At 44.3% G+C, this 21,637-nt stretch overlaps 1 protein-coding gene across 1 annotated transcript in view; it reads left to right on the top strand.

Annotated features, from left to right (window-relative positions):
* Positions 1–21,637, top strand: part of LOC109874715 (laminin subunit alpha-3-like) — a 110,258-nt gene that overhangs the window by 54,100 nt on the left and 34,521 nt on the right. Inside the window, 11 exon segments of the mRNA XM_031809694.1 lie at positions 7,464–7,516; positions 8,121–8,226; positions 8,520–8,619; positions 12,095–12,251; positions 12,729–12,897; positions 13,710–13,852; positions 13,967–14,070; positions 18,402–18,558; positions 18,770–18,933; positions 19,129–19,237; positions 19,439–19,536. Of these exon segments, the coding sequence (XP_031665554.1) occupies positions 7,464–7,516; positions 8,121–8,226; positions 8,520–8,619; positions 12,095–12,251; positions 12,729–12,897; positions 13,710–13,852; positions 13,967–14,070; positions 18,402–18,558; positions 18,770–18,933; positions 19,129–19,237; positions 19,439–19,536 (1,360 nt within the window).

The raw sequence follows: 21,637 nt of genomic DNA on the forward strand, positions 1-21,637 counted from the left end.
TAGCCTGGTTCCTCTCTAGGTTTCTTCCTAGGTATTGGCCTTTCTAGGGAGTTTTTCCTAGCCACCGTGCTTCTACACCTGCATTGCTTGCTGTTTGGGGTTTTAGGCTGGGTTTCTGTACAGCACTTTGAGATATCAGCTGATGTACGAAGGGCTATATAAATAAATTTGATTTGATTTGATTTGGATTCAAACCTGGCACCATCCCTACGGTGAAGCATGGTGGTGGCACCATCATGCTGTGAGGACTAGCCAGGATCGAGGGAATGATGAACAGAGAAAAGTAGAGTGATCCTTGATGAAAAACTGCTCCAGAGCACTCAGGACCTCAGACTGGGGCGAAGGTTCACCTTTCAACAGGACCCTGAGCACACAGCCAAGACAACGCAGGAGTGGCTTCGGGACAAGTGTCTGAATGTCCTTGAGCCGCCCAGCCAGAGCCCAGACTTGAACCCGATCGAACATCTCTGGAGAGACCTGAAAATAGTTGTGCGCTCCCCATCCAACCCGACAGAGCTTGAGAGGATCTACAGAGAAGAATGGGAGAAACTCCCCCAAATACAGGTGTGCCAAACGTGTAGCGTCATACCCAAGTAGACTCGAGGCTGTAATCACTGCCAAAGGGGCTTCAACAAGGTACTGAGTAAAGGGTCTGAATATTTGTGTAAATGTGATGTTTTTTGTATTTTTTCCTTTCACATTTTATTTTACTTTATCTCTTTGGTGTTTAACTAACAGCAGTCATTTAAACTGTGTTTCAGGAGGTAAAAGCTCAAGGTTTTAAATGAATATCTTTGTGAAAGTCCAAGAATAACCTTACAGTGGAATTGTAGGTGTCACGCCTTGGTCTTAGTGTTTTGTGTTTTCGTTATATATTTGGTCAGGCCAGGGTGTGACAGGGGTTTATGTTATTGTATTTCGTATTGGGGTTTGTTGTATTTGGGATCGCGGCTGATTAGGGGTGTTGTATAGGCTTGGCTGCCTGAGGCGGTTCTCAATCATCAGTCAGGTGATTCTCATTGCCTCTGATTGGGAACCGTATTTAGGTAGCCTGAGTTTCGCTTTGTCTTTCGTGGGTGATTGTTCCTGTCTCTGTGTAGTGTTCACCAGATAGGCTGTAATTAGGTTTCACGTTCCGTTTGTTGTTTTTTGTATTTATTTAGTTATTTCATGTATCGCTTTTTCTTCATTAAAGAACATGAGTAACCACCACGCTGCATTTCGGTCCGACTCTCTTTCTACAAACGAAGAACGCCGTTACAGAATCACCCACCACACACGGACCAAGCGGCGTGGTTACAGGCAGCGACCGCAGGAAAAGCGAAAGGAGGAATGGACAGGGGAAGACGTATTGGATGGCATGGAGTATAAGACGTGGGAGGAAATCGACAGGTGGGCGGCCGACCCAGAGAGAGTGCAGGAGCCCGCATGGGATTCGTTGGAGCAGTGCGAAGAAGGCTATAGGCGAATGGAGTTGGAGAAACAGACACGGCGGCGCAGAGCGAAACCCGAGAGTCACCCCAAAAAATGTATTGGGGCTCAGAGGGAGAGTGGCTGAGTCAGGAGATGGACCTGAGCCAACTCTCCTTGTTTATCGTGAGGAGCCAAGGAGGAGACCAGAACCAGAGCCGGTGTTAGAGGTGAGCGAAGCAGAGACTGTGAAGGAGTTAATGGGGAAAGTGGAGTGGAGAGTAATGAGGGAGTTGCTAGCTTGGTGCTATAGATACCATATTCGTCTGACGGATCGTGTCGGGGATTTGATGGCACCTGAGTTAGCGCTCCATACTCGTCCTGAGGTGCGTGTTAGTCGGCTGGTGAAGTTGGTGCCAGCCTCACGCACCAGGCCTCCTGTGCACATCCCTAGCCTTGCACATCCTGTGCCACCTCCACACACCAGTCCTCCGGTAGCAGCTCCCCGCACCAGGCTTCCTGTGCGTGTCCTCGCTCCAGTATCACCAGTGCCCGCACCACGCATCAGGCCTACAGTGCGCCTCGCCTCTCCTGCTCTGTCGGAGTCTCCCGCCTGTTCAGCACAGCCAGAGCATTCCTTCCCTCTTGCGCTGTCGGAGTCTCCCGCCTCTCCAGCGCTGTCGGAGCCTTTCTCCTCTCCTGCGCTACCGGAGTCTCCTGTCTGTTCAGCACAGCCAGCGTTTTCCTCCTCTCCTGCGCTGTCGGAGTCTCCGGCCTGTTTAGCGCTATCAGAGCCTTTCTTCTCTACAGCGCTGCCGGAGCCTCCTGCCTGTTTGAAGCAGCCTGAGCTGCCAGTCTTCAGGGTGCTCTCAGTCTGCAAGGAGCTGCCAGTCTGCAAGGTGCTGTCAGCCTGCATGGAGCAGTCAGAGCTGTCAGTCTGCATGAAGCAGCCAGAGCTGTCAGTCTGCAAAGAGCTGCCAGTCTGCAAGGAGCTGCCAGTCTGCAGGGTGCTGTCAGCCTGCATGGAGCAGTCAGAGCTGTCAGTCTGCATGAAGCAGCCAGAGCTGTCAGTCTGCAAGGAGCTACCAGTCTGCAAGGAGCTGCCAGTCTGCAAGGAGCTGTCAGTCTGCAAGGAGCTGTCAGCCTGCATGGAGCAGTCAGAGCTGTCAGTCTGCAAGGAGCTGTCAGTCTGCAAGGAGCTGCCAGTCTGCAAGGAGCTGCCAGTCTGCAAGGAGCTGCCAGTCTGCAAGGAGCTGCCAGTCTGCATGAAGCAGCCAGAGCTGTCAGTCTGCAAGGAGCTGTCAGTCTGCAAGGAGCTGCCAGTCTGCAAGGAGCTGCCAGTCTGCAAGGAGCTGCCAGTCTGCAAGGAGCTGCCAGTCTGCAAGGAGCTGTCAGCCTGCATGGAGCAGTCAGAGCTGTCAGTCTGCAAGGAGCTGCCAGTCTGCAGGGAGCTGTCAGTCTGCAAGGAGCTGTCAGTCTGCAAGGAGCTGTCAGTCTGCAAGGAGCTGTCAGCCTGCATGGAGCAGTCAGAGCTGTCAGTCTGCAAAGAGCTGCCAGTCTGCAAGGAGCTGTCAGCCTGCATGGAGCAGTCAGAGCTGTCAGTTTGCATAGAGCAACTAGATCCGCCAGTCAGCCATGATCTTCTAGATCTGCCAGTCAACCAGATTCTTCCAGATCAGCCTGTCAACCAGATTCTTCCAGATCAGCCTGTCAACCAGATTCTTCCAGATCAGCCTGTCAACCAGAATCTTCCAGATCTGCTAGTCAACCAGAATCTTCCAGATCTGCTAGTCAACTTGAATCTTCCAGATCCGCCAGCCAGCCAGGATCTACCGGAGCCTACTACCTACCTGAGCTTCATCTCAGTACTAGGCTTCCTCTCAGTACTGGGCTTCCTCTCAGTACTGGGCTTCCCCTCTGTTCCGGGCTTCCCCTCTGTTCCGGGCTGCCCCTCTGTTCCGGGCTGCCCCTCAGTTCCGGGCTGCCCCTCAGTTCCGGGCTGCCCCTCAGTCCCGAGCTGCCCCTCAGTCCCGAGCTGCCTCAGTCCCGAGCTGCCCCTCAGTCCCGAGCTGCCCCTCAGTCCCGAGATGCCCCTCAGTCACGAGCTGCTCCTCAGTTCTGTGGGGTTCTGGGTGAGGACTATTAGGCCATGGTCGGCGGCGAGGGTGGATTATCCCAGGACGCGAAGGGGAGGAACGAGGACATTAATGAAGTGGGGTCCACGTCCCGAGCCGGAGCCCCCACCAATGACAGACGCCCACCCGGACCCTCCCTTTGGTTTTGAGGTGCGTCCGGGAGTCCGCACCTTGGGGGGGGGGGGTTCTGTCACGCCTTGGTCTTAGTGTTTTCGTTATATATTTGGTCAGACCAGGGTGTGACAGGGGTTTATGTTATTGTATTTCGTATTGGGGTTTGTTGTATTTGGGATCGCGGCTGATTAGGGGTGTTGTATAGGCTTGGCTGCCTGAGGCGGTTCTCAATCATCAGTCAGGTGATTCTCATTGCCTCTGATTGGGAACCGTATTTAGGTAGCCTGAGTTTCGCTTTGTCTTTCGTGGGTGATTGTTCCTGTCTCTGTGTAGTGTTCACCAGATAGGCTGTAATTAGGTTTCACGTTCCGTTTGTTGTTTTTTGTATTTATTTAGTTATTTCATGTATCGCTTTTTCTTCATTAAAGAACATGAGTAACCACCACGCTGCATTTCGGTCCGACTCTCTTTCAACAAACGAAGAACGCCGTTACAGTAGGACATACAATACCAGTCAAAGGTTTAGACACCTACTCATTCAAGGGTTTTTCTTTATTTTTTATTATTTCTACATTGTAAAATAATAGTGAAGACATCAAAACTATGAAATAACACATATTGAATCATGTAGTAACCAAAAAAGTATTAAACAAATCAAAATATATTTGAGATTCTTCAAAGTTGTCACCCTTTGCCTTGATGACAGCTTTGCACACTCTTGACATTCTCTCAACCAGCTTCATGAGGTAGTCACCTGCAATGCATTTAAATTAGCAGGTGTGCCTTGTTAGAAGTTAATTTGTGGAATTTCTGTCCTTAATGCATTTGTGTCAATCAGTTGTGCTGTGACAAGGTAGGGGTGGTATACAGAAGATAGCCCTATTTTGTAAAAGACCAAGTCCGTGTTATGGCAAGAACAGCTCAAATAAGCAAAGGGAAACAACAGCCCATCAATACTAAGTCACGAAGGTCTGTCAGTCCACAAAATGCCAAGAACTTTGAGTTTCTTCAAGTGCAGTCGCAAAAACCATCAAGCACTATGATGAAACTGGTTCTCATGAGGACCTCCACAGGAAAGGAAGACCCAGAGTAACCTCTGCTAAAGAGGATAAGTTCATCAGAAATTGTAGCCAAAATAAATGCTTCAGAGTTCAAGTAACAGACACATCTCAACATCAACTGTTCAGAGGAGACTGCATGAATCAGGCATTCATGGTCGATTTGCTGTAAAGAAACCACTACTAAAGGACACCAATAAGAAGAAGAGACTTGATGGGCCTAGAAACATGAGCAATGGGCATTAGACTGGTGGAAATCTGTCCTTTGGTCTGACTTGTCCAAAATTTAGATTTTTGGTTCCAACCGCCGTGTATTTGTGGGATGTGGACTAGGTGAACGGATGTGATGGTGTGGGGGTGCGTTGCTGGTGGCACTGTCAGTGATTTAAACTCAGCAAAAAAAGAAACGTCCTCACTGTCAACTGCCATTATTTTCAGCAAACTTAACATGAGTAAATATTTGTATGAACATAACAAGATTCAACAACTGAGACATAAACTGAACAAGTTACACAGACATGTAACTAACAGAAATTGAATAATGTGTCCCCTGAACAAAGGGGGGGTCAAAATCAAAAGTAACAGTCAGTATCTGGTGTGCCCACCTGCTGCATTAAGTACTGCAGTGCATCTCCTCATGGACTGCACCAGATTTGCCAGTTCTTGATATGTTACCCCACTCTTCCACCAAGGCACCTGCAAGTTTCCGGACATTTCTGGGGGGAATGGACCTCACCCTCCGATCCCGCTCCAGATTACAGGCCTCAGTGTAGCTCATTCCTTCAACGATAAATGCGAATCCGACCATCACCCCTGGTGAAACAAAACCACGACTCGTCAGTGAAGAGCACTTTTTGCCAATCCTGTCTGGTCCAGGCGACGTTGTTGCCGCTGATGTCTGGTAAGGACCTGCCTTACAACAGGCCTACAAGCCCTCAGTCCAGCTTCTCTCAACCTATTGCGGACAGTCTGAGCACTGATGGAGGGATTGTGCGTTCCTGGTGTAACTTGAGCAGTTGTTGCCATCCTGTACCTGTCCCGCAGGTGTGATGTTCGGATATACCGATCCTGTGTTGTTACACGTGGTCTGCCACTGCGAGGACGATCAGGTGTCCGTCATGTCTCCCTGTAGTGCTGTCTTAGGCGTCTCACAGTACGGACATTGCAATTTAATGCCCTGGCCACATCTGCAGTCCTCATGCCTCCTTGCAGCATGCCTAAGGCACGTTCACGCAGATGAGCAGAGACCCTGGGCATCTTTCTTTTGGTGTTTTTCAGAGTCAGTAGAAAGGCCTCTTTAGTCTCCTAAGTTTTCATAACTGTGACCTTAATTTCTTACCATCTCTAAGCTGTTAGTGTCTTAATGACCGTTCAACAAGTGCATGTTCATTTATTGTTTATGGTTCATTGGACAAGGATGGGAAACAGTGTTTAAACCCTTTACAATGAAGATCTGTAAAGTTATTTGGGTCCTGAAAGGGGGACTTTTCTTTTATTGCTGAGTTTATTTAGAATTTAAGGGACTCTTAACCAGCATGGCTACCACAGCATTCTGCAGAGATACGCCATCCCATCTGGTTTGCACTTAGTGGGACTATCATTTGTTTTTCAACAGGACAATTGCCCAGCACACCTCCAGGCTGTGTAAGGGCTATTTGACCAAGGAGAGTAATGGAGTGCTGCAGCCAATGACCAGGCCTCCACAATCACCCGACCTCAACCCAATTGGGATGAGTTGGACCGCAGAGTGAACGAAAAGCAGCCAACAAGTGCTCAGCATATGCGGGAACTCCTTCAAAACTGTTGGAAAAGCATTCCAGGTGAAGCTGGTTGAGAGATTGCCAAGAGTGTGCAAAGCTGTCATCGAGGCAAAGGGTGGCTACTTTGAAGAATCTCAAATACAACATATATAACTTTTTTTGGTTACTACATGATTCCATATATGTTATTTCAATATTTTGATGTTCACTATGATTCTACAATGTAGAAAATAGTACAAATAAAGAAAAACCATTGAATGAGTAGGTGTGTCCAAACTTTTGACTGGTACTATATGTGGGTTATTGTGGAGAGAACTCTCTGCATAAAACATCTGCCCCCCATCCTCATAATTCTACCATGTACAGAACTGCCTCTCCTCAACCAGCCAGTGAGTACAGTGTAGAAACAGCCCCAGCCTTTGTCCAGATACCTGTCTAAAGTTACAGTTCTGCAAGAATGTTATCACCACTGCTTGCCTGCCTGCTGCCAGAAGATACAGTATATGGATGGAGGGAAGTTAGAAAGAAGATATTTTAATATTTAGGAATTCCTCAGGTTTTACTGTGGCTGGATGAATACTGACGATTGTTCTCTGATGGTTGACAGGTTTAGGAGAGTAAGAGAGCAGTGGCTCCCCTGGTCTTTTGTGGATATGTGCAGCTCAGAAGATTTACATTTGTTGTTGCTGCTGTTTTTCACCCATGAAAGTGGTGGAATCCGGAAATAGAGTCTTGTTCCCTATACCCTACAGTGCCCTACCTCTTCATTTCTCTCTCTCTCTCGCTCCCCCCCCCCCCCTCTGTTTCTCTCTCTTTGTTTCTCACTCTTTTAATCTTCCCTTTTACCGTATTTGTTATTCTATCACTTCTCTGCTTATGGTCTATTGTATTGTCATTGCGTCGCTGAATAATGTGTGACTCATTTGTCTCAAGTTGTACCTATAGAGCAGACTTTTCTCACTTTATACTTCCTATCTCTCTCCCAGAGTGTCACTGTGATGTCAAAGGGACCCTGAGTGGGGTAGGAGAGTGTCAACAGGTGAGTCTGTCTACCTCTGTCTGCTCATACTCTACTGCCATATGTCCAGCACACCAGTACTAACTGAGTTATACACAATTTTACCATAAATCGCTTAATGTTTAACTAAGGGGTCCATTTGTTTTGGATATTTTCCTTTAAACCATGGCATTGTTGAAGGCCTTTCTATAACGCACTGTATATATGCACGGTATAATTCAGTGGCTATTGTTTGAGCTGCTTTTGAAAGCAAAGTCGAATTGAAAACATTATTGGCATTGTTGAATTTGATTTTCATAATAGCAAACAAGTCTGTTGTTTGGTTACCAGTGAAATAACTGTAGCTATCTAGTAAACTTGCTAGCTACTTCAGTGGATGTTGAACACATTTCTACCAGCAAATGTGTTAAATTACAGCCATGGTATAAAAGGGATAATCAATTCAGGGCTCTGTGCGTTCTCTGGAAAATAATGCAACTAGCGCGTAGTTCATTATTTTCCATAGAAGGCATAGTCCCTCGTTGATTATCCCTGTGATTTAGTAGTGTAATAATTAAATTTACTTTGCAAGGTTCACCTCTCACAAGCAGTTCCCCATTAACTTCAGCATTGTCTACTATTGTAGAAAAGTGGGCAGTGTTTTTGCAAGCCCAACGTGTGCAGCCATACCTGTGACACATGCAAGGAGGGCTACTACCTGCTGCAGAAGAGGAACTATTTTGGCTGTCAAGGTGAGTCACCTACCATGAAGCAGACTGGCTTCCTATAAATACACAATCTTCTTTTTATCTTATCAGTTTGTCTAACGTGTGGGGAAGTAGCTTAATCAACCATAGAATGTGTCACAAAGGTGTGTCTTTGTCTTACAAAGACTGTCTCACTTGACCAAACATGTTGTGTGAGTAATAGATCAATAATTAACATGTAAGGTAGTGAACTACCTCGAGTCAGGAGTTGACTTTATGATCTGTTATGGTTGTTTTAATCAGAATGACCTCGTTGACCTGCTGCCTCTCTCTGATAGGCTGCCAGTGTGATATGGGTGGGGCCATCAGCAGAGTGTGTGACGAGATGTCTGGACAATGCCAGTGTCGGAAGAACATAGTGGGCCGCACCTGCAATGAGTAAGGACTGACTGAAACTAAACACACAATGACAGGATTTATTGCTTCTCAAGTTATCACATAAATTAACGTTTTTTTCTTCCATTGAAACCCTTGGGTGGGCCGCTTAGCATTTTTTCAGTGTCTAGTTCTGAGTGACTAACTAAAATTTCTGTTTTGGGGTTTTTAAACAACTAATTGACCAACATTGGTTCAATTATTTGAATTCCATAATTTTTTTTCTATGAGGGCAATGCACAATTTCTCTAAAGATAAATCAGATCAAAGCCCAAACTGTGTGTGTAACATCTGCTTCCAACTCACACTCTCAAACACGTAGATCCCCTGAACGCAGCTCACTCTCCAGATCCCAATCATCTGAATTCTGATCACCTGTTCACACACCTGTATGTCATTATCACACACTTTTTAGTTCAGTTCTTTGTACCCCATCATTGTGAGGTATTGTTTGTTTTGTGACACGCTTCTATTCTGAGCTCTGTTTTTCACATCATGTAATCCTTCCGTGTATGATAGTTTTTGCCTGCCTCACTAACGATGCCTTTTGCCTATTCCCTGCCTGTACTTTAGCCTATCAGATTTCCTGTTAACTACCTACTGCCTGATCTCCCAGACGACGTTACTAGCCTTTTCCCTGCCTGTACTGTTGCCTTTTTGGACTCACTGTGTATGCCCTTCTGCCTGCCCCTGGACCCAGCTACCTGCCTCTTCCTATGGCCCTTTATAAATAAACACCTGCTGCGCCCTACGCTTGAAACCAGCTCGCTGTCTCCCATTGTGTTCATTACAGTGTGATGTAGTACAGAGTTGTAGTTTCCAACAGGCCAATATACATATACACAAAAGTATGTGGACACACCTTCAAATTAGTGGATTCGGCTATTTCAGCCACACCCGTTGCTTACAGGGGTATAAAATCTCCATGGTCAAACATTGGCAGTAGAATGGTCTTACTGAAGAGCTCTGTGACTTTCAACATGGCACTTTCACAGGATGCCACCTTTCCATCAGGTCAGTTTGTCAAATGTATGCCCTGCTAGAGCTGCGCTGGTCGACTATAAGTGCTGTTATTGTGAAGTGAAACGTCTAGGAGCAACAGCGGCTCAGCCGTGAAGCGCGTAACATGTAAAAATCGTCTGTCCTTGTTTGCAACACTCACTACCGAGTTCCAAACTGCCTCTGGAAACGTCAGCACAAGAACTGTTCATGCGCAATGCCAAGCGTCGGCTAGTGTTGTAAAGCCCACGTCATTGGACTCTGGAGCAGTGGAAGCGCGTTCTCTGGAGTGATGAATTACGCTTCACCACCTGGAAGTCCCGGCGGACAAATCTGGGTTTGGCGGATGCCAGGAGAATGCTACCTGCCCCAATTTATAGTGCCAACTGTACATTTTGGTGGAGGAGGAATAATTGTCTGGGGCTGTTTTTCATGGTTCAGACTCATTAGTTCCAGTGAAGGGAAATCTTAATGCTACAACATACAATGACTTTCTGGATGATTCTGTTCTTCCAACTTTGTGGCAACAATTTGGGGAAGGGCCCTGACCTCAACCCCACCTAACACCTTTGGGATTAATTGGAACGCTGACTGCAAGCCAGGCCTAATTGCCCAACATCAATGCCCGACCTCACTACTGCTCTTGTGGTTGGTTGGAAGCACGTTTCCACAGAAATCTAGTGAACATCTAGTGAAAAGCCTTCCCAGAAGAGTGGAGATTGTTGCTATAACAAAGGGGGGGGGGGGGCAACTCCAAATTAAAGCCCATGATTTTGGAATGAGATATTTGACGAGCAGGTGTTCAAATACTTTTGGTCATGTAGCTTAGCAGAGAAAGTGTGGTAATTAACTACAATGACCATAATCCATTGCGTGCCTACTTGTCTGTTCTGAGACGGAGAGAAGAGAAAAGAGGGATAGAGAGCAGTTGCTTCGTGAGCTATCTCTATCTGAAAATAAATAATCTAAGTGATTGATAGTTGGTATTCAGCAGTCATAAAAATATGTCTTATTTACTTTGAAGAACTACTAAAATAGTGATTTTGCCAGACAGCATAGGCAGCAGCTCTATGGAGATGATGACTTGGAATGAAATAATCAAGTCATCAAATAGTCTTAACACAAATGTAATATACACAACAACTGAAATATTATGTTGAAGGAAAGCAATGTGATTAAATGGTGGTTAGTAAGTGATAAGCAGTAATGGGCAGTCACTACCATCATGGGACTTTTATTCATTGGTTCATTCTTTATTGTTACAGCACTCAACCCACATAATGCATAGAGCATTTAACGTTAAAAAAATATATATATCGAAGTCGAACACCGTAATGAATTATTAATAATCAAACCAAAACCGAACCAACCTCAAAAAGCACTATTTGCTCAGCAGTCGGAAGTTTCCATACACCTTGCCAAATACATTTAAACTCAGTTTTTCACAATTCCTGACATTTAGTCCTAGTAAAATATCCCTGTCTTAGTATCACCACTTTATTTTAAGAATGTGAAATGGCAGAATAATAGTAGAGAGAATGATTTATTTCAGCTTTTATTTCTTTCATCACATTCCCAGTGGGTCAGAAGTTTACATACACTCAATTAGTATTTGGTAGCATTGCCTATAAATTGTTTAACTTTGGTCAAAAGTTTTGGGTAACCTTCCACAAGCTTCCCACAATTGGGTGAATTTTGGCCCATTCCTCCTGACAAAGCAGGTGTAACTGAGTCAGGTTTGTAGGCCTCCTTGCTCGCACACACTTTTTCAGTTCTGCCCACAAATTTTCTATAGGATTGAGGTCAGGGCTTTGCGATGGCCACCCCAATACCTTGATTTTGTTGTCCTTAAGCCATTTTGCCACAACTTTGGAAGTATGGTTGGGGTCATTGTCCATTTGGAAGACCCATTTGTGACCAAGCTTTAACTTCCTGACTGATGTCTTGAGATGTTGCTTCAATATATCCACATATTTTCCCTCCTCATGATCCCATCTATTTTGTGAAGTGCACCAGTCCCTCCTGCAGCAAAGCAACCCCATGTATACAGCTCCATGGCAGAGTATGTAGAATCACATGAAATGTGCTTTAAAACTGCAAAAATGTATCTCAGCTCCATGGAGCATTTGTACAATTGCAGGACATTTGTAAAAAAAAAATTAATGTTGCTACACCGCCAAGATGGGGGGCCTCAAAAATGTTATTTGAAATTCAGCCACACCGATGAGCTGACAATGCTCTGGCCAAGCCCACCACCTAAGGCTCTTCTTGATCCTGAAAGAAACCTGGATTTGGAGCAAATGTTGTTACATACTGATGAATGGCAAGAAACAAACTGAAAAAGTCATCTTCATATAATAGGATAAATGCATTATAAATCAAGACTGCCATGATTATGTTCCAAACATATGAAACATAGCTTAAGTGTTTTGTTTTTCCTCTTTCCCTCCTTCTCGCTCCTCCTGTCTGACAATACCAGGCCAGCACCTAACTACTACTTCCCCAGCCTGCACCACCTGAGGTATGAGGTGGAGGATGGCATCACCCCTAACGCCAGGCCTGTACGCTTTGGCTACGACCCCAAGGAGTTCCCGGAATTCAGTTGGAGAGGATACGCCATCATGTCCCCAGCACAGGTAAGACACATGTTTATCTTGATAAAAGGACCTCCAGTCTGTGCTTGCCTGACCTGCCTGTCATTTCAATGATTTAGTAGTGGCTTTTTCCTTTTTGCTTTAAACCTCATTTCTGCTGTACGTTCTCTGTGGAAGTGCTCCTACAAGCATTTCTTATGATGGATATTCTTGGTGGTTCCTTGCAGGTTAGAACCTGTCGAATGTGTTGGGTCTGGCGGTCGTGGATGGTAGTTGGGTTTTGTGGTGAATGTTGTGGTGGCTGGGTTTTTCTTTTGAGTGTGTTGGTGAGAATGTTGGTTGTAGCTTTCTGGAAAGAAGCAGGCCATTCTCCCAGTCAGTCTTAACCCTTGGTGTGTCTGAAATGGCACCCTATTCTCTATTTAGTGCATTACTTTTCACCAGGCTCTGGTCAAAAGGAGTGCACTATATAGGGAATAGGGTGCCATGAATTCAGACTCCACCCCTGTTTCTCCTCAGCCAGAGGTGATCCTATCGCTAGCTGTGGGTTTCCCCGGCCCCTTCCACATAGTGTTTCGCTACATCACCACTACCCCCCTCAGGCCCACACAGGGATGGCGGCACAGGGGGCTAGTCCGAGCCAGGATCTTGGTGGTGGACGAGTCTGGTTTTCACTCTTGCTGTGACTGTAAGTGATGGGTGTTTCCCCTTTGCTGCCCAGCTAGCTCTGCTATAAACTGGTCTTAGATCTGTTTGTGCTGTCTTACTACTCCTGTAGTCATGGGACCAGGCTAGCTCTGCTCTGCTCTCCTCTGTTGATCATATTAGCTTACTGCTTGCACTTCTTCTCCTCTAACTCTTTCTATATCTCCAGCTGTCTACCAGCATGGCCTTCAATTCTACTAACAGTAGAGAGTAACACCCGCCCCTCCCCCCGACCATCACCACCACCATCCTGCACCCCCTCCATAAGTCTGTCTAACTCCTGTCCCTGCAGAGTGAAGTGAGAGTAACAGTGCATGTGGACAAGGCAAGGCGATCCTTGTTCCGACTTGTCCTGCGGTACGCTAACCCCAGCAGCCAGGACAGTGTGACTGGTAGTGTAACGGCTACCTATATTCGAGGTGGCCAAGGTAAGGCTGCCTCTCTAACTCCTGCTTCACACAAGTCATATTAATCTCCTAACAATCGAACACAAACAGTTTTATCTCCCATACACCCTCAAAAACACAGATACTGTACATAGATAAGCCTACTGTATATGCTGTTAAAGGGTTTGAGCTTTCATCGAAGTCTTTCGTTGATCCTTGCTTTTTTTGTTTGGCAATGCATTACTACCCTGAAATGGCATGGAGTGCCTAGACACACCCTTGATATTCAGTGTACCTTGAACTACATAAAAACATGTCAACATGTGTACTGTTAGCTGTGGCGTCTTGTGTTGCTGTGTTTAGCTGCATTCAGCTGTATCCTGACTGACTGATTGATTGTATCCTGCAGGGTCAGGTCAGAGTAAGGAAGTGGTGTTTCCTCCTAGCTCCTCCCCTGCCTACCTCACAGTCCCTGGCGATGGCTTCTCTGAGCTCTTCTCTCTGACCCCTGGGAAATGGATCATACGCATCCGGGCAGAGGGGCTTCTACTGGTGAGACCAGAATCTGTAATAACATATACAGACGAGAAAATAAGGATGCAAAAAGGTAGAGGGATAGATCATACATCTGTTATTTTCTCTCTCTGCTCTTCACCCCCCTCCCAGGACTACGTGGTGCTGCTGCCAAGTGATTACTACGAGGCTCCCGTCCTCCAGGAGAAGATCACCCAGCCCTGCACGTACACATCCACCGCCAACAGAGACGCAAAGTAATCCCTGTGTTCCCCCAGTCCTCTTTACCATGCCATACTATTCTGTCATGTGAATGTTGGCTCCAGACAGTTGAATGTATAGACGCATGGGGAGTGAGTAACTCCGTTTTGTACTGACAAAACTGTGGTTATATGTAGAAGCCAGACAACAGAGTTTAAATTAAGCTTCTAAAATCAACAGATCAATATATCCCCAAGCAACTGGGAGAGAGTGAGTGGTCAGTTATGTACAACCGCGAACCAATCAGTTGGTAACGCAACGCAGCGACACAAACCCAACAAGCCATGGCTACCTCAGAGGAAAAGTCAAGGAGCAACTTGGAGACGGAAATGAGAGTAATGAACAGCTAAGGATATCCAGGAAAACATGGCTGAAATGCTCTCAATGCCACCAAAACAAACCAACTGTTACAATCTGTTGTTAAGAAAGTAGATTTGCTCTGAAAGAATGTGAAGTCTAGCGTGTCAGACATGCACAAGGCGTGCGCATGAACGATCAAGACAACAACATTTGCCTTCTGGGAACAGGGTTGCAGACTTTAGAATATGAACTGGACCAGCAGAAAATAGAATGAGATGAAACATGAGAATATTGTCCTTACCAGAAGAAGGAAAAAGGAGACCTTTCAGCTACATGATCAAACGGGTATCAGAGGAGCTTGGCGTGGATATATCACCAGAGAATCTGGAACGATGCCATCGGATCGGCGTGAAACAGAGGAATGTTAAATACCATTGTATGTTGATTCTCAAGTTGTGGAACTATAAGATCAAAATCAACATTCTGCAGGCACAGGGGAAATCAAAATCCACTGTCAGTCCATTGGATTCGTCCAGGACCTGTCCTTTAAGCTGAGAAAAAACTCGCAAGCAATTCATTCCGATCAAACATTCAATGGCAGAAAAAGGAATCAAGTCTCAACTCTGCTTCCCAGAAGTGCTATGGGTATGGAAAGGAACATGAAAGATGGAATTCACAAGCGCAGATGAAGCCCTTTCCAGTTGAAGAGCTCACTGCTCTTCTTCAAAGTGTGAAACGAAGTGTGAAAAAGCGATAAACACACTAGGCTACATACAATGATATCTAAGACCAGCTTATCAAAGTAATGATAGAAGTAGCCGATGCCAATGAGCGACATGGAAAGACAATATAAAAGAGGAATTATAAACGGGGTGGTTTGAGTCCTGAATGCTGATTGGCTGACAGCCGTGGTATATCAGACCGTATACCACGGCTAAGGGCTGTCTCCAGGCACTTCGCATTGCATCGTGCGTAACAACAGCACTTAGCCGTGGTCTCTCTCTCTCTCTCTCTCTCTCTCTGTCTCTCTCTCTCTCTCTCTCTCTCTCGTACATTGGGAGAGGAGTTGGAGCTAAAAAGGCGCCTCGATTTGCTTTATGTTTTTTGTGTGTTCTGTCTATTCAGACCACATGCTCTATATGCATCTATGTATATAATAACTATGTATTCATACCATGACTCCCATTTCATGGAATGCCCACCGCCCGCATATGACATGTCTGCTAAAATATTTAATCTTTGATTCTATAAAGACCAATAAAATCCAACTTACTTTACTTGGAATGTGCACAGGGGGGGGAATCATATGGTTCTGGAACAGCAGATGTGGTCTTCCTTCAAGAGTTACATTAAAAATAAAAAAAGGAGAAATGTAATATTTCTGCTGCCAATGACTGGAACGAACTGCAAAAATCACTAAAGCTGGAGACTCTTATCTCCCTCACTAGCTTTGAGCACCACCTGTCAGAGCAGCTCACAAATCACTGCACCTGTACATAGCCTATCTGTAAATGGCCCATCCAACTACCTCATCCCCATACTGTATTTATTTATTTATCTTGTTACTTTGCCACCTACTGTAGTAACAGCAGAGGTATAGGCATCCTGATGAATAAGAACCTTATATCCGAGCACACCTTACATGGTGACAAATACACATATCACACCAGGGGCAAATCTGGACAGAGTATGGAGAATGAACAGAGTACATCTTCAAGACCCGAAATGTATTAAATACGTAAATATATATATTTTTAAACCTTTACCATTAAAAATGTAGACATGGAGAAAAGCCAGTTCCGGATTATAATTTGGAATGATTTTAAGGCGTTACACATTTTTATTACATTAATAAGTATCTTAGAACTAGCCCATTAAAACAATCTTTACAAAGTAAAGACAAAAATAAAATGTCTGAACAAGCAGGTAGATAATGGCAAATAAACCTGGTAAAAATCTTGCAGCCCTCACAAAACGAATACACACCAAACCAGTTATAATCTTAGAAGATAAAGATACAGATGTGTTAATTATAAACAACAACGTGATTAATTACAATTTTAAAAGCTTCTTAGAAAATCTATATAAAATCAGAATTAAACAGCAGGATCACCCAAAAATAATTATTAGACACTGTTGTCATTTGTGTAAATGGGGGCGCTATTTTGTACAAAAATATTCACGCAGAGAAAAGCACCAGGAATGGATGGCTTTCCCATAGAGTTCTATTTAATATTTTTGTACAAAATAGCACTCCCATTTACACAAATGACAACACACGTCACTCAATTCAGTGCCTCCTAGTTTAATGTATCAAAGAGTTCTCAGTTATGTTAAAATCAGATACATCTGGAGTCTCCTGCTGATTACAGACCCATAAGTTGAATAAAGTGTGACAATAACATTTTAACAAAGCTCATAAGCAATAGAATGGCAAACATTTTACCGGACTTGATCCATATTCATCATACAGGGTTTATTAAAAACATACACTTACTGTCACGTTCGTTGAATTGACCTAACCAAAATAATAAAGAAAACAAAGAATACTAAGGTCAGGGCGTGACACTTACAAATAAACACAAGAACGTGTTTCAGTTTAATAGGATACGCAAAAAAACAAGACATAGATTTATCAATCATGGCTGATGCTGAAAAGACTTTCGACTGTCTTGAATGGCCTTTTCTATTCAAAACTTTGGAAATGTTTAACTTTCCATCTGAAATAGTACATTTTAATAAAATTATTATATAAATGTCCTAAAGCAAAAATATACACAAATAATACATTATCGGATGAAATTGCTTTAAAAAGGGGCACAAGACCGAGATGTCCTCTCTCCCCCTCCTGCTTGTACTGGCAATTGAACCACTAGACAGGACCCACAGGTAACAGGTATCAGTATTGGTAAACATGAATATAAACTATATTTGCAGACAATCTTCTGATATACCTGACCAATATTGAAAAGTCAATGCCCCCCTGCTAAAAATATTTTCAGAATGCTCTAAAATCTCAGGATATAAAATTTACGTGGGAAAAAATGAAATAATGGCAATAGGCTAAATAAAAATAACTCAATCTACAGCAATCCTTTAAGTGGACTACAAAAAATATCAATTACTTAGGATGTTTAAAAAGTGAGAACAAAGATAACTTTATCCCATTACTCAACAATATGAAACCAGACGTTCTTTAAAAAAATATACTCTGTCATAACAGACTTCATATGGGCAAATGAAACTCATAGAATAAAAAGGAAAGTTGTAAATCTGTAAATCTGAGGCTGGTTTTAACCTTCTAGATTTGGAATTGTATTAGGCGTTTACTTGCGACATATAAATGCACTAAAGAGGAACTATGGGTACATATTGAAGATGCGCATGCTCATCCCCAGAATCTTTTCATGGGTCTATTTTTGAAGGATAAAGCTAAGAATATGAACAACTTCATAGTTAAGTACAATATAACAACATGGAAGAAAGTGAAACCAATATCACTCCCTAAAAACACAACCTTGTGGAACAATCCTTGGATAGCTATTCAGAATTCACCCATAAATTGGTCCATGTGGAAAACGTAGAAACCGTAAAATACTTGGTAATAGGAAATATGTTTGTTTCCATGACAGCATTAAAAAGCAATTTTGGACTGACCAATGTAGATATTTTCAAATACATGCAACTTTATGCAAGTTTATCACAAAATGTAGATTTTAAATATTTTCAGCATCAGAGCAACCTTGCGAATCCTATTTGAGTCAGAAAAGTGCTGGAGATGGGGGTGTGAGCATATCACTGTGAGCAGGGGTGATGTAGTTGATGTTTGAGTTATGTTGTTGTTTGTATGTTTTGTATTGTTAATACATTTTTTATAAAATCTTACAAAAAACATTTTGTACTGTACAAGTTGTAGCCTGAGTGATGTTGTCTTTGTCTCCTCTGTGTTTTCCAATGTTTTTGTTTTTTTAAATGCATGCCATCTCCAGACTATTAACCACTCTTGTGTCTCCCTCCCTTGGTCCAGCTGTCTGCTGTATAAGCATGTGGCGATGGACAGGTTGAGCTCTGTGCTGGGCTCTCAGGGCCAGTTTTCCAGCCGGAGGAGACGCAGGAGCAGACAGGCTCGTGTCCGCCGGCCCACCCCAGACCACCCTGACATGGCCTCTCTCACCGGGAGACAGGTGGGTCTAGGTCTGGGGCTTTGCTGATCCACGCTCACACACATGCATGCTTGCACATACGCACACACACAAACACGCTCACAAACATACTTTTTGTTGCTATGATTGGATAGTTTATGGTTAAAAACAATTTTCTAGTTTGACGGTATGTTGACAGTGTGACACTGGGAGAATGTATCTGACCTCCCCTATGTCTGTGTGTGTCCTGTAGGCCCAGTTACAGCTGAACCTGCGTGTGTCTCGCCCCGGTCCCTACATCCTGGTCCTGGAGTATGCCAGCGAGGTGGACACGGTCCAGAACGTCAACCTGATCATCACTGGCCAATCAGAGAGCCAGATCCAGGCCAGAGCCAACATCTACAGCTGCCAATTCAGGTTTGTGGGTTTACTGTATGTGAGTGTGTATTCATGCATGCATTATTCATTCCTGTCCTTCTTGAACACAATATATTGTTTATATCGTATGTACTTGAGAGGCAGTTTTGACAAGTCATTTGTGTATTAAATCTGTTTTAATGCAGCTCTCCAGCTCTATAATGCCATTGATCATTGAGTGTCTACCTAATACAGCTTCCTGTGTCGGAGTGTGGCAGTAGATGGAATAAATCGCATGGCAGTGTTCCAGCTTACCCATAAGGCCGAGCTCCTTCTCCAGACCACCACAGCCTCACTGTTGCTGGTGAGAATGAACTACGCCTCTCATTGCATGACAATAACTTGTGCATCCTCTTCTGCTTTGTCGTCCATTTCTTATTTTGAAGTGTGCATGTTATTTAGTAAGAGGAAGGGTACCGTCCCTATAAGCGAGTTTATAAAGTTTATATTAAAATTAAGTATACTTTTATTTCCTGTCACTATATTAACTGTATATTCCTCTCAGTATAAAGTGTATGCAGTGCCTGCCGAGGAGTTCTCCATGGAGTATGTGGACCCCAAGGTGCTTTGTGTATCTATCCATGGACGCTTCACTGAGGACAGGTAAGCCATTTTACATAATAATACTATGTTTTTCGATTGCCAGAGGACTTAGTGACTTCTTCAAACACTCTCTAAAATAGACAGCTGGTGCCTTTGACAGCTAGTCATCAGCAGCAATTACCAAACGTGGCAGTAAAGGTAGTGTTTTATATTTTACAGGCAGTCGGCTGTTGTGCAACCAGTACGTACCCCTGTCTCTGGGGGTGGATACTAGCTGTTGTATTGTAGATGCTTATCTTCCACACCTGTTTTCCAGGTGTGATTCCATGCATTCCTCAGGCAGGGCACAGAGTCTCCTACCTGAAGCTGTCTGATCTATGGGCCAACCTCTCACTTTCCCCTCTCCCTCTCCTCCTAAACCCTCTCCTACAGTATGTATGGACTGTACCCTCTCCCTCTCCCTCTCCCTCTCCTAACCCCTCCCCCTCTCCCTCCCCTCTCCCTCTCCTATCCCTATCCCTCTCCCTCTCCTATCCTAACCCCTCTTCCTCTCCTCTCTCCTTTCCTAACCCCTCTCCCAACCCCTCCCCTCTCCTATCCCCTAACCCCTCTCCCAAACCCTCTCCCAACCCCTCTCCTAACCCCTCTCCCGCTCCTATCCACTCTCCTAGGCCCTCTCCCCACACACCTCTGTTCTCCACAAAGCACAACTGTGCTTGATTAAGCTTGCCTGGTGCAATGGAACCGCACATCTGCACTTTTGGAACGAGTATATGAAATAAAGCAAATCATATTTGAACCCAGGTCTGACAGCCAGGGACCACGCCAAGATTTACTACCATGTTTGCTCCTGATGACTAGCTGTCAACAGCAACAGTTTTGTTATTGTACAGCTGTTTTTTCTGTCTGTTTTACTCCACTTTACCCACTGACTGTAAATTGACTGCCTGCCTGGCTCCACTATTGTTGAAGGCAATTAGCAAGTTCATATTTTATTGAAAATATTGAAGGGGGGGGATCTATTGTCAAGACACTTGAAATAACTAATTTCTTTGATGGTGATGGTTTATGCACATTACAGAAGGCCTTTACTTTCATGGTGCTCTGCTGTTTCCACTTAAACAAATACGGAGGGACAGCATTAAAAGATCAGGCCTGAGAAAACAAAAAGCTTGCCATGTGTTGGTGATAAGAGCAAAGATAAGGACTTAAAACTGAGAAAAGAAAGAGTGAGCGTTTGACTAAAAGGGATGTTTTGTCAGATTGTGAAAGGAGTCAGGCTCCAGTATTAGACTTCAGTAAGAGGAACAAAGAGAAAGGGAGAGGTAACCTTTTACTGCAGTGTACTAAATCAGGGTCATACAGAGTGTTTCTTGGTACATTAGTCTTAAACAAATCTACTTTGAAACAAAAGTATTCTCCTCAGACACACGTTTATGGGCTTAAAAAAAGAAGGCAGCTGTACCATGTCAGATATATAGTTGAAATGTATTCAATTTTGAGTTTGCATTCCAATATTACACTTTATATATACTGAACAAAAAATATAAACGCAACATTTAAAGTGTTGGTCCCATGTTTCATGAGCTGAAATAAAAAATCCCAGAAATGTTCCTAATGCACAACAAGCACATTTCTCCTTTGACAAGATAATCCATCCACCTGACAGGTGTAGCATATCAAGAAGCTGATTAAACAGCTGTACCTTGTGTTCGGGACAATAAAAGGCCACTCTAACATGTGCAGTTTTGTCACACAACACAATGCCACAGTTTTGAGGAAGTGTGCAATTGGCATGCATATTGCAGGGATGTCCACCAGATCTGTTGACAGAGAATTTAATGTTAATTTCCTTACCATAAGCCGCTTCAAACGTCATTTTAGAGAATTTGGCAGTACGTCCAACCGGCCTCACAACCGGAGACCATGCCAGCCCTGGACCACCACATCCGGCTTCTTCACCTGTGGGATCGTCTGAGACCAGCGACCTGGAAAGCTTATTAAACTGAGGAGTATTTCTGCCTGTAATAAAGCCCTTTTTGTGGGGAAAAACGCATTCTGATTGGCTGGCTCCCCAGTGGGTGAGCCTATGCCCTCCCAGGCCCACCTTCGGGCCATGGATCATCACTACAGGCTCTGGGCAATGGATCATCACTGGAGG

The sequence above is a fragment of the Oncorhynchus kisutch genome, linkage group LG30 (genome assembly GCF_002021735.2).
Source record: "Oncorhynchus kisutch isolate 150728-3 linkage group LG30, Okis_V2, whole genome shotgun sequence".
Classification (NCBI taxonomy): Eukaryota; Metazoa; Chordata; class Actinopteri; order Salmoniformes; family Salmonidae; genus Oncorhynchus; species Oncorhynchus kisutch.